Source organism: Dama dama, chromosome 8 (assembly GCF_033118175.1).
Source record: "Dama dama isolate Ldn47 chromosome 8, ASM3311817v1, whole genome shotgun sequence".
In the NCBI taxonomy this organism is placed as follows: domain Eukaryota; kingdom Metazoa; phylum Chordata; class Mammalia; order Artiodactyla; family Cervidae; genus Dama; species Dama dama.
In genome coordinates this window covers 44,019,868-44,032,590 of record NC_083688.1, presented here as the reverse complement: position 1 = coordinate 44,032,590, position 12,723 = coordinate 44,019,868, and the positions used below count along the sequence as shown (strand labels likewise).

The 12,723-nt window shown below is 37.8% G+C and overlaps 1 protein-coding gene across 4 annotated transcripts in view; it reads right to left on the bottom strand.

Annotated features, from left to right (window-relative positions):
- The window catches only part of ALS2 (alsin Rho guanine nucleotide exchange factor ALS2), a 58,827-nt gene that overhangs the window by 12,933 nt on the left and 33,171 nt on the right, over positions 1-12,723 (bottom strand). For 3 of the 4 annotated variants that reach the window (XR_009693878.1, XM_061149001.1, XM_061149003.1), the window contains exons 12-23: positions 11,324-11,389; positions 8,152-8,314; positions 6,588-6,719; positions 5,845-5,973; positions 5,409-5,479; positions 4,952-5,018; positions 4,413-4,615; positions 4,227-4,292; positions 3,123-3,221; positions 2,215-2,379; positions 542-653; positions 247-324 (exon numbers count right to left, since the gene is read on the bottom strand). Coding sequence is in view for 3 of the 4 variants with exons in the window: in XM_061149001.1 (XP_061004984.1) it covers positions 247-324; positions 542-653; positions 2,215-2,379; positions 3,123-3,221; positions 4,227-4,292; positions 4,413-4,615; positions 4,952-5,018; positions 5,409-5,479; positions 5,845-5,973; positions 6,588-6,719; positions 8,152-8,314; positions 11,324-11,389 (1,351 nt within the window). In the remaining variant the exon portion in view is untranslated. Of the gene's footprint in view, positions 1-246; positions 325-541; positions 654-2,214; positions 2,380-3,122; positions 3,222-4,226; positions 4,293-4,412; positions 4,616-4,951; positions 5,019-5,408; positions 5,480-5,844; positions 5,974-6,587; positions 6,720-8,151; positions 8,315-11,300; positions 11,390-12,723 lie in introns of those variants that run through there. The other variant, XM_061149004.1, reaches the window with a different exon arrangement.

Here is a 12,723-nt window from a genome sequence, read left to right as displayed (position 1 = left end):
ATCTATAAAGTTAATCAGAGGTCGCCTGGGGCCGGAAGTGGAACCAGGGAATGATTATAACCGAGCAGGAGATGGTGTTGGAAATGATCTCAAACTGGATCGTGGTAATGGTTGTACAACTCTGCATACGTACTAAAAAATCACTGAAATGCACACTTGAAACAGTTAAATTTTATTGGAGGCTAGCTTTTTTAAAGATCAAGAAAAAAATCAGTAAAAGATTATTAAGAGAAAAAAGTTTCCAACCTTTCCACTGAGGGTCCAGTCATCTGAAAATTCCCCCTCATAGATAGTATCATCTTCAGAAAGTAAAACCCCATTTCCCTATGTGAAGAAACAAAACAAAAATCACAACACTTAAAACATGCAGCAACTTAGGGTCTCTATAGTCACATCCTCCAAAGCCTTACATAATCTTAAAAAAAAAGATAAGAAAAATTGTATTAGGGAAGGTGGAACATTAATAAAAAGATGACTTAAAAATTAAGGACTAGGAGTTTTAAAAAGTCGACCGTAACTATATGCAAAACATTCCACTCACCATCATTTTATTAAGATGGAAATTGCCTTCATAGTATAAACCAAACTGGGTAACTACTACACCATTGCCTTGGCATACATCATCTTGCCACAGTCCCATATACTTCTCCCCTCTGCAGAGAAACAGAAAAAAAAATTAAAAATAGAGATTAAACAAAAGAAGTTTAAGAATCAGTGATGATAAGGATGAGGCAGGGAAAAAACAGTGATCACATGGAAGACACCAAGCATCAGCCCTAGGTTAGTATCTGTCCCATTTCACTAATTAAAGTGCCAACGCTGTCTCCTCCAGCATGGGACAATGTGACTGCAAAACACATCCCGCTCTGAGCACTGTCCTCGCAGGACCTGGTGGCTCAGATGATAAAGAATCCGCCTGCAACGCGGGAGATCTGGGTTCAAACCCTGGGTTGGGAAGATCCCCTGGAGAAGGGAATGGCTACCCACTCCTGTGTTCTGACCTGGAGAATTCCACAGACAGAGAAGCATGGCGGGCTACAGTCCATGGGGTTGCAAAGAGTGGGACACAACCGAGTGATTAACACACATATACTATCAGACATAGATCTGTATATACTTTCAGGGCTTCCTTGAGAATTGTAAAATATTTAATTAATGCCAAGAATTCAACTCAAAACAATGTCATTCAAAAGGTGAACTTAAACCTATGCACAATTTTTCTTAACCAGAGTTCACTGACTTAAATGGGGTATATCAAAAAAGCAGGCTCAATCTTCCACCTACTCAAACTCAGAGAAATCTTACTAGTCTCCACTAAAAAAATCAAATGAGTGCAAACTACCAGTTAAATAACCGTGGATTTTAGTAACTACAACAAAAATTTTCAGTCCCACATTATGACAATAACACGTGTGTGCTGCATTGCTTCAGTCGTGTCCGACTCTGTGCGCCCCCACGGACTGTAGCTCACCAGGCTCCTCTGTCCCTGGGATTCTCCAGACAAGAATACTGGAGTGGGTTGCCATGCCCGCCCCCAGGGGACCTTCCCAGCCCAGGGATCAAACCCACGTCTCTTACGTCTCCTGCACTCACAGGCGGGTTCTTTACCACCAGCAACACCTGGGAAGCCCCGGCAATAACATGAGGGGGAGATTATACATTCAGTCTAAAAGCAAATCAGGCCGCACCAAATACAGAGGCAAAAAACTATATTCCTCCCCAAAGTTTAGTTCATTGAATTTAACCAAGTTTGATTCCTGGTGGCTGGCATGGTAACAAGTCAGAGGCTTGACAGGAACAGCTACATAGAAAGGTGTTTAGATACTATTTTATAATCCCAAAAGGGAATTTTCACTGATCTTCCTAACTTTTTATTCCTATTATCTACTGACTGCATTAAAGGTTTTTCTTTGTATAATAGTCATAGATTTGGTAGCCCCTTTGAGACATAAAAAGCTTTGTACAGGTGAAGCTTTAAGGAAAATCATACCAATGTTAATTTTGAATGATCCAGATCTTGTATAGAAGTAACCTGTTGTCTGGTTCACAACCAAATGAATAAAATGACACCTAATAACTCTATTTTCTTATTAAAAATGTTCTCAGTATTGTCCAATTAATACACTTAGCCTTCACAAAATCATCTTTTTTTAGAGACGTGTAGGAACCTTATCCCCTCAACTAAACTGAGAGAGCAGAAGCATAATACTGTACCTTGTGATATCATCAAAGACGCCGTATCCTGCTTTCTTATCCATTACCCACTGGCCAATGAACATACTGGGAGAAGAGGAAGTCAGCTTTCCGCTTCGCAGGAGACCATGACCATGACGCATATTATCTTGAAAACAGCCTTCAAACACTTCACCAGAGGCATAACTGTGGTTAGAAAGAATGGATAAAGATCACAAGCATACTGAATTCTGATGCTCATTTTTACAAAGTTTAGGAAATTCAAAATTATACTCATGTCTCACTGGTAGCTCTATTTGTTTATTTATATGACTATTTTTCACCAATCAAATATCTCATTTTTGAAAGACTGGGTTTAAGAAGTTGAAGGTGTTATGGGGGGAATTTTATGTTAACATGAGGGAAAATGTGTCCCTTATGGGAAAATGAAATAATGAGTGATCTCTGAAAGAATGACAGGTTTTATCCATAGTAGAGCTATGCAGTAAATATCAGATAAATTCATAAGCAAGATATCTAGGAGATTCTATGAGAAAACAATGATTTTACAGTTTTAAGAACTAAACAATAAGCTAATATCTTCATCCTGTGATAGATGAGAGGCTGATATTTAAAAGAAGAATCAACACATTTTCAGTCATTAGGGATAAGTAAAATTTACTGCATGGAAATAGAACATTCAAGTTTACATGATTTTTTTTTCTTTTAAATTTAATTGGAAGATAATGGCTTCAATATTGTATTGACTTCTGCCATACAGCAATGTAAATCAGCCCTAAGTATACACATGTCCCCTCCCTCCTGAACCTCTCTCCCACCTCCCGCCCCATCCAGCCCCTCAGGCTGTCAGAGAGTACTGCTGTGAGCTCCCCATGTTAAACAGCAACTTCTCATTAGCAACCAGTTAGCAACCTTTCCAATGCTATTACCTGTAGACTCCTTGACCACACATTTTTCCTTCTTTCCAATGGCCTACATAATGGTCTTCTTTGTTCAGTGCTTTGTTTGGGATTCTATATTCTCCATATCTGCCAAGGAAAATAAAAACATTTTAAGATGCATGTATGACATACTCACTTTTGGTATGAATATATTGGAAAATATAACAAGAACAGAGAAAAGATCTACCTAGAAGAGTAAATGGGTTATTGGTTTATGTGCTTACCTATTACCTAAGCTATTTGGCAAGTCTTAGAGGAATGGGACATCAACACCATTACAGAGTAATTAGGTGTTTTATCCCAAGTCCAATGAAAAACAGAAAATCTGTGTCCGAGGCCTATTTTTGCCCCCAATTAGCTGCATCACCTTGGGTAAGTCTAGGTACCCAGCTCCCTCATCTGTGCAACAAGGCGGGTAAATTAAAAGTACCTCAAGTCTCTTCTCATTCTGAAATTCTATGAAATAGAGATTAAAAGACATCAAAATTTATATTATCACACACACAAAAATCACCTACCCAATTTATATAATAATCTTTTTATATAGTAAAATAAAATTAGTTCTCTAACATGAAACAAAACACTTCACTGCCATACATTTATCATGTAAACATATTTATAGTGTTAGAAAACATGACCTGTTTATATAAAAATAACATCATTTGAATGTCATTAAGATAAACATCATTTAGAAGATTTCCCCTTCAACAGATCACAGAAATTAAAGATGAATTAAAATTATTGAAGGGAAAATTTCTCTATGTCCTTTGTGTAAAGGGGGCACTTGATCTCAACAGTCTCAACATCAACATTACCCAAGGTACTCAGTCCTTACAGCTGAGAAATGGATAGAAAAAACAGTCCTATGTCAACAGATAGAAGCTGTGTAACTTAAGGTCATCAACTGTCAAAGCAAATGATTCATTCTAGGTAAAACAAGGCTGTAGCCTGGATTCCGAGCTCTCTTCATGTTCATACCTGTGCATGATAAGTCCTAATCCATTTCCAAAAACATAAAATTCTACTGTCTTGAAAATAACTGTGAGCACAAAATAACACACTTTAAGACACTTACGTTCACAATGTACTTACCCATCTTCCAAGCCATTCCTGAACATGCCAGAATACATCTTTCCATCTGGCCACTTCAAAACCCCTCTGGAAATGCATAAGCAAAGAATAATACGTGTCAATTAAAGTTTCCGAAAATCAGTACTTTTTCAGTAGCTAGATTACCATCCTGACTCCAGACATAAATCAAATCATGAACATGCTGACCTGCCATGAGGCTTCCCTGAAAGCCAGCGTCCATCATAGGTTGCATCCTTTAGGCGAGGATCCTTGTAGAAAGTATATTTGGCACTGCGTGAAATTGGTGGTTCCTGCCTCTGAATACTGCTGCCACTCCCATAAGGTGGAAGATCAGACATCCCCCTCAAAGCCTGATCCACAGCTTGGCTTATAGCCCGGAGCCACTTTGTCTAAGAGCAAAAAGCACATGCCAGCAAGCTTAAAGCAACAACTCATCAAGCATTGCTTTACATCTTGATAGCTTTCCTTAGTGTGGAAATTTCATCTGACTCCTAACACTCTCTTTATTGAGTAACACTGATTGGCTCTTAAAATTCATTGCTTTATATTTTAAATTGTTACATTAGAACAACAACAAAAATCTATTAATTCTGGTTTAAAGAAGATTTATCAGACATAATTATGGATCATTAAGCAAGGAAGAACAATTTGTATTTCTTCCTCACTACCTTAAGAGACAGAAAACAGCCAGGCCAAAGATGGAAAGAAAATACCGTAAGACTTACCTTTTCCTGGGGTGTTGATGAAATGAGAGTGAACTGCTCCTCAGGTGTAGTTATCTTTAGGCCATTCCTAAAATGTGCACAAGGATAAAGGCCAGCAGGTATGACAACCTGTCATTATAACATCAATCCTCAAATATGAAAAGCAACTTATTTCAAGAGGATCAGAAGTCAATTAGATATAAATGCAGTCCTGCCCTGGGTTTGGTTCCCACAGTGGGAAAAGGACACAGTTTCTTTGCTCTGGGTTAAACAATGGGGATGTAAGCAGTGGAGAAGCCCTTCCAACACTCATCATGTTGGCTCTGTCATGATCTTCCCTCTAGGCCACTTACTATCTATGTGTTGGGATGGTGAGTACTCTTGTACACAACAGGGAGGCCTCTTGAGCTTTTATTTGTCTAAGGAAGCAACCTGGGTAAATAACACAAGAAGGGAATGAGATAGGAGGGACACTTACACGCCACCAGTTTCTTCAGAAAGTGGCTCAGCCCACAGTGTGGCCAAAGGGAAAACATGGTGTGTGGAGAACTGAAACAAAGAATATGGACACACGTCTGAGAAAGCCCATGTGGGCCCTGAAGTTGCTGCTGCAGAACCCCTTTCAAGTGGTTAAGTCCACCTCAGCCACAACCCCATAACACAGCTAACCCCAGTGGTCTCGCCATGTTTGTGGCTAGGACCCTTTCACATGGCTGACACTCATTTTAAATTTGGAAACTAAAAGAGCTCCTGGAAGTCTAGCCTGTGCCACCAAGCAAGCTAAACATTCTCTTTCACTCAAGTGTTTCGGGAAAATCACAACAGTTTGTAAAATAAACTGATGGTACGATTAATTAAATACTCATAGTACCGCCCCTCCCATGGCCTCTTTTGAGGTGGGGAATCTAGCCTACCTGGGCATGGACTAGGGCATCATTAAAGAGAATGAACCAGTTCACAGAAAACCTCCCCGCATGCTGCAGGGACAGGGCCCGGTTGCTGCTCTCACACAGTAACCGACGCTCGGGCTTCCGCAAGGAATCCTGGGATTGAAAACAAAAAGAAAATTAAAGTATCAAAATTATTTTATGCAAGGAGAAAAAGAAAAAAAAATACAAATCACATTTAGGAGAATTTGTTGGTCATAGCTTAGCTTGGTATTAATAAACTTAAATTCAGATGGGACCCAAATATTTCATAAAAGCAGAGCTCCAAGGAAAATAAAAAAGACAGGAAAGTGGCTCAGTTGGTAAATCTGCCTGCTATGCAGGAAACCGGAGTTCGATCCCTGGGTCGGGAAGATCCCCTAGAGAAGGAAATGGCAACCCACTCCAGTACTCTTGCCTGGAGAATTTCACAGACAGAGGAGCCAGGTAAGCCACAGTCATGGGATTGCAAGAGTTGGACATGACTATGCAACTTTCACTTTCACTTTCAGGAGCAAACAAACAGAAGAAGAGACATATTCAGAAAAGATTCCCAGTGATGAGGGAAGGTGCTGATACCCAGAACCCCCATGGCTGTGGTCCTTAGATCACCCTTAGAAAAGGGGTCACTATAGCACCATTACTGTAAATAAGTGAGGAGTCAAGAAAATTACGGCAGCTATTACACTATGCCTGCTGTCTGTGGGGTAATGACCATTGGCATGGTTTACCGTCATTTTTCCAGGAAAGGTCTTCCAGAAACTCAATGTGTATTCTGCTTCCTTCCTTTTCCTGCCGAGATGGAGAGCAAGCGACTCATAACAAGAGCTGGAATCCTGCAGCTTCTGGTATTCTGGAGATGTCTAGAGGCCAATAATTAAGAGGTGGGGGGAAAGGATATATAACAATTGTCCAGAATTTGTAGACTCATTGTGGTTTAGATATATAGTAATAAACTTAGGGAAGGAAGCCAGCCTAAGAAAAGACATGGTACACTAAAGGGAACTGAGAAAAAAGAAGACTGTCTCCAGAAAATTCTACCACATACAGTTACACATGTATCACATACAGGTACATATGAAATGGGGGAAGAACTCAAGAGGGAAAAGAAACAAACACTGGCAGTTATCAGTAAGGAGAAAAGCATAGAACTCAGGATAGGAGAGGAATTATCAATGGTTTTGGTCTCAGGATCCCTCTATTTTGCTTCTGTGGGCTATAATCTCTTGATATTTACCATACGGTAAAATAAAGTTGAAAATTTTTAAAATCTTTATTAATTCAAATATAACAAAAAATTTTAATTAAAATTAAAATTTCAAAACAAAAAAAATGTTTCATATGAAAAGTGGCATTGTCCCACATTTTTCAAATCTCTTTATTATCTGAGTTAAAAGATGACAGCTGGATTTTCATATCTGCCACTGCATTTAATCTGTTGAGATTGTTTAGTTCAAACAAATGAAGAAAATCTTCCAACTTGCTACAGTTGGAAATACAGCTGAAATTAGATCAGTTTGGGCTAACACCGAAACCAGACAAAAGAAAAGACCTACAAGACCAGGTAGGATCAAACATAAAGAGGCCACATAAATTCCTAGATCATTCTGAAGACAACATCTGTCCTAAATAAGGATCCCAAGATATAAAAAATTCTAAACTATAAGAAACCCTAGAATCATTATGGTTTCTCTAGAGCCCTTCGGAATGGAAACTAAAACAACACATTTCAGTACAATTTCAAAAGTAACTGTCTTAGGACCAGCTTTAATATATGCTAGAGTGATGCAAATTTTCTAGGACTCCACCTAACTAATTTTATACAGAAAGTGATCTAGTTAACATTTGAGAAAATCCTGTAACACTGATTTTTCACAGCATAAGCCAAAGTGACCCAAATACCTGGCATGAAGTCTACCATGAACCCAGGCCAGGTGCTAACGCCACGCCTTAGAAGGGTGTGTCATCACAGGCAGGGTTTTAACAGCTCTGTTTAACTGGTAACTTGTACTCGGTATGTACTCAAAGTTGGACAACTACTGAATGAGTAGCAAAACTGGGTCTCAGCTTTAGACGGACATAAAATGAATAAAGTGAATCTTGTCAAGGCCCTGAAAGGAAATTGAATCCATAGCAAAGAACACTAGATAAACCTACAGCCATACTTTCTTCTTTCATTTCCCTGAAGAAAAATAAATTTAGTGGAGTTCCAGATCTTGGGGTAGAATAATTCAAACAAACAACTATGATCCTTGGCTTCCCAAGTGTCCACAAGAGGTATATATGTGAGCTTACCACTTCAAAACAAGTAGCAAGTTTTAGCAAAACTTTTGCATAACCATGAAGTCGTCTGATTGGCAAGAAAAACAGAGTATTCAAAATTTCCATCAACTGGGTGTTTTCATCATCCACTTCTGATAAATCTTGCAAAAGCTCCTGGTTTTTATTTAGGAAATCACTGAAAAAAAGGGATTCAGTTAATCATTTTGATATTGACAATATGCATGATATTAAATAGAAGTATTTCACCACACACTACTTTCTTCAAAATGTACACATTTAGGTGCTATGGAAGAAAGTAACAGATGATTAATACAATGAAATAAACATGATGTAATTAAAACAATTTCCCTGCCTATAAATATGGGATTTTTTGAGTATAAAAAGTAGTAAATGGTAGGAACAGTAACACTGTAATAGATACGGTGAATCACTGACTTGTGCCTAAAGTTCTAGGAAATGAATCATACATCCCACAGTTATAGGGAATAATTGGAGACAAGCTGACACAGTTACCTGTTAATTTCCAAGTAGGAAGTCACAACAATAAATGGCAAAACCAACTGTTCTAATCACTTGTGCTAAACATAAATACTGGAAGAAAAACAAAGTTCTTTGCTCTAACAAAATTGGCATGGACTACTAAATACTGCTAATTTCTTTTTTTTCAATTTGTGATCATCTAATAAGAGCTTACTACAAAGGCATATTAAAAGGTATAGATGCCAGTACTGCAATTAACAGCGAACAGTAAAGCAAATTATATGTGCGGGGTTTAAAACCACTGAGATCATTGAAAAAACATTTCAAACTGAAACCAATATTCACTTTTTACATTCAATTATGAAGTGAAGTGAAGTGAAAGTCGCTCAGTTGTGTCTGACTCTTTGTGACTTCATGGACTATACAGTCCTTGGAATTCTCCAGGCCAGAATACTGGAGTGGGTAGCCTTTCCCTTCTCCAAGGGATCTTCCCAACCCAGGGATCAAACCCAGGTCTTCTGCATTGCAGGCAAATTCTTTACCAGCTGGGCTTCTAAGTTTAGGCTTCCCAAGTGGCACTAGTGATAAAAAATCCTCCTGCCAATACAGTAGACTCAAAAGATGGGGGTTTGATCTCTGGATCGGGAAGATCCCCTGGAATAGGAAATGGCAACCCGCTCTAGTAGTCTTGCCTGGAAAATCCCATGGACAGAGGAGCCTGGTGGGTTACAGCCCATGGGGCCACAAAGAGTTGGACACGACTGAGCAACTGAGCACATACATATATAAGTTCATGATTAAAACTTTACTGCGAATTTTAAGGCTGATCGGTAACCCACTGAGATTATCCACACCACACTAAAACACTTAAAAGATCTGTAAAAAAGTAAAAGGGTTCTTCTTTTGTGGCTCAGCTGGTAAGAATCTGCCTGCAAAGCAGGAGACTTGGGTTTGATCCCTGGGTTGGGAAGATCCCCCCAGAGAAGGGAAAGGCTACCCACTCCAGTATTCTGGCCTGGAGAACTGCATTGACTGTATAGTTCATGAGTCGGTGGAACAGAATAATAATCATTATCTGCCACTTAATGAACAATAATTATGTGCCAAGTACTGCCCTCACTGCTTTGTAAGCACGATACTGTAACTCTTAGCTAGAATGCTTCAAAAACAAAACAATGTCACACAAGACTATAAAACAAAAATGAGTAATTTTATAATCCCTTAGAGAACTATGGAACAAAGAGATGCTTAACTCAGAAATTATAAAATATTATCTTGGAAAGATGGAGAAATATGTAATAATTTCCAGGAACCTGTAAGTTCAATGTCACAAAGTGGACTGCTGTATAATGTAATTAAGAGATCTTGGAGAGTGTGCTCAGGGAACATGGCCCAGATTTTTGTTTATATCTGGCTTGTTGGGTGGTCCTACTTACTCCTCCATGTTCTGCTGGGGGAACTCGTTTAACCCTACAGAAGTATTCTGCTTTGACCAGCTCCTGAGAGATGGAGGTGGTACATGGTGAACACATACTCCCTCTGCCCACATTTCTCCTGGATGCCCAGTACTAGACCAGGAATATTCCAACTCTTGTGAACCCTATTATTTTTCTGGACTCACTGAAGTACTTGCCTATAAATTTTCCCAAAAGGAGCCCTAGTATGCTCTCAGAAAACCTGAACTACTCTGTTTAGCATATTTTCTCTTGGGAGTTTTTAATCCAATAATGCAATATTGCTCTTTCATTATATGGCTAGGTTTGCACTTGTTACCCAAAAAATATATTAAAGGTAGAAACAATGGAAGTGCCTGTCAACAGATGAATAGACAATCAAAATGTGATATATTCCTAAAATGGAGTATTATTCAGATACACAATGAGATGAAATTTTGATATATGGTATCACATGGATGGACTTTGAAAACATCAGGCTTAGGGAGATAAGTCAGACATAGAAAGACAACTACTGTATGATTCCACTTATGTGAGGTACCTAGAGCAGTGAAATTCAGAGAGACAGGAAATAGAATAGAGGTTACCAGGGGCTGGTGGAGGAGGGGAAGTCATTTTTAATGGGCACAGAATTTTTGTTGGGGATGATAAAAAGTTTTGTGTATAGATAGTGGCTTATACAACATGTGAATGTACCTGATGCCACAAAACTGTACCCTTAGGAATGGTTCAAATGATAAATATTATGCATATTTTACTACAATATTAAAAAAAAAAACTTCATGAAGATCAAACTACCATGCTAGTCTGAGGTGAGTGTCTAAGTGATAAGCCAGCTGAGTGAGGAAAATGTGGGCAGGTTCACTAACCTGCCTGTGGACCCAACTAGTTATGATCTAGAGATTCACAAATGGTTCTTTTTAAGTGAATATCTTAAAATTCTCATCTTGTAAACAGAAGTTAAAAAAGAAGTTATTACTGCCTTTAACTATGTAAAACCATGGGATTCATGAGCCACCACTTCGGAAAGGCTGCCCAAATCCAAATTTAACATCTGCTGCCATAGCTCAGAGTCACCCAGAGTTCATTAATTGCTTTCTACCCATCCAGGCTCTAGCAAGAGGCTTTCACTTATGTTATTGTGAACTTGACTCTGAAATACTAGCTTTTCCTAGGCACTCAAAAACACAGACTGCTATAAAACATGTTCTTTGGTTGTTAGAATACCTGGAAACTATGTATTTGCTTACATGGCAGGTTTAGCAAGAAGCTGGAATCCTCCCATAACCAGGAAATTTGTAATAGATGTGCAATACCTTGAGCAAAAAAGAAAACACACAGATATTAGTGTAAAAGTAAATCTGCTCTTCAGAGTTTTGAACAAGCATCTGTAATAAACACCTCTTGGTATCTAATGAGTGAGTTTCACTTCAGAACTTTGTGATGTTAACAATCATGAACTACGTGGGGCACGTTATGTGATCATCACAACAGTCAGGAGTAAAAGGCCATTTTAGTAAAGATGTTAATAGGAATTTTTTTTAAAAGTACTTTAAGCTATGCAGAAGATGCTAGAATTTATTTGGTAAGTTTTACTTTGGTAATTTAACAAATGTGAGAAAATACGATTTAAGTTGTTGGATTTTAAAAAAATTCTAATCTTCACTTTAAGTTTTCCAATTAAGTCTTCAGAAATAAACAATAAGGAAGGTAAGAATATATGCTTAAAAGAGCTTAAGCGAAAAAGTGTTAGAAACTGTTGGTAAAGTACTGATCTATAGTTAAAGAGGAAGTCGTGACATACTGCTTCGCACCACATACATTTCTTCCACACCTCTTGGCTGGCAAATAAAATCAACTGACTCTGACAAAGAAGGCAAATTCCTACTAAAAACACCCCAAGGTACTGAACACTTAAAAATAGTTACAATGGTAAATTTTATGTTATGTGTATTTTACCACAATTAAAAATAATTCTTAAAATTCATATACAAATCAAGTTTTTTTACCTGCCCAGTCTATATGAATACATTTAAAAAACCCAAGGAATCAAAATAAAAGCATGTCCAAGCATAAGTCCTGAAGTATTACAGCAGAAAAAGAGAAATACACATAAGATTTATACAAGTCAAAAAAGAAAAATTAATACCAGTAAAAGCTGAAACCTTCACATATACAAAAATCTAGTTTAAAAAAGTAAATTCATATCAAATTATGCTACTTTTTATATCTGAAAGAAGATGAGTTAGAAGACTAGCAAGGGTATTTCCTCCCAGGCAACAGCCAACAGCTTCAAATATATTCAGTTTTGTTTAGAACTAAAATCACATACATCCATCTGCACATTTATGCCTAAGTCTGTAAAGAAATACACTATTAACAATGGCTGTTTCTGATAGTAGGATTATGAGTGACTTTAAAATCAATACTTCAGATCAATAGCATAACCTAATACACATTAAAGTAACACTTAAATTATGCCTCACATCACAATGCCAAAATGAAAATGCAAAATGCAAAAGAAAAAGTGAGAAATACTGAATATTTCAAATACAGTTGGGATATTTTACTTGAAAAACATGAAAAGAACCTTGGATCACTATCCTAGGTTTTATTACAAAAAAGATCTTTATTTTTAAACCCTCCTTTA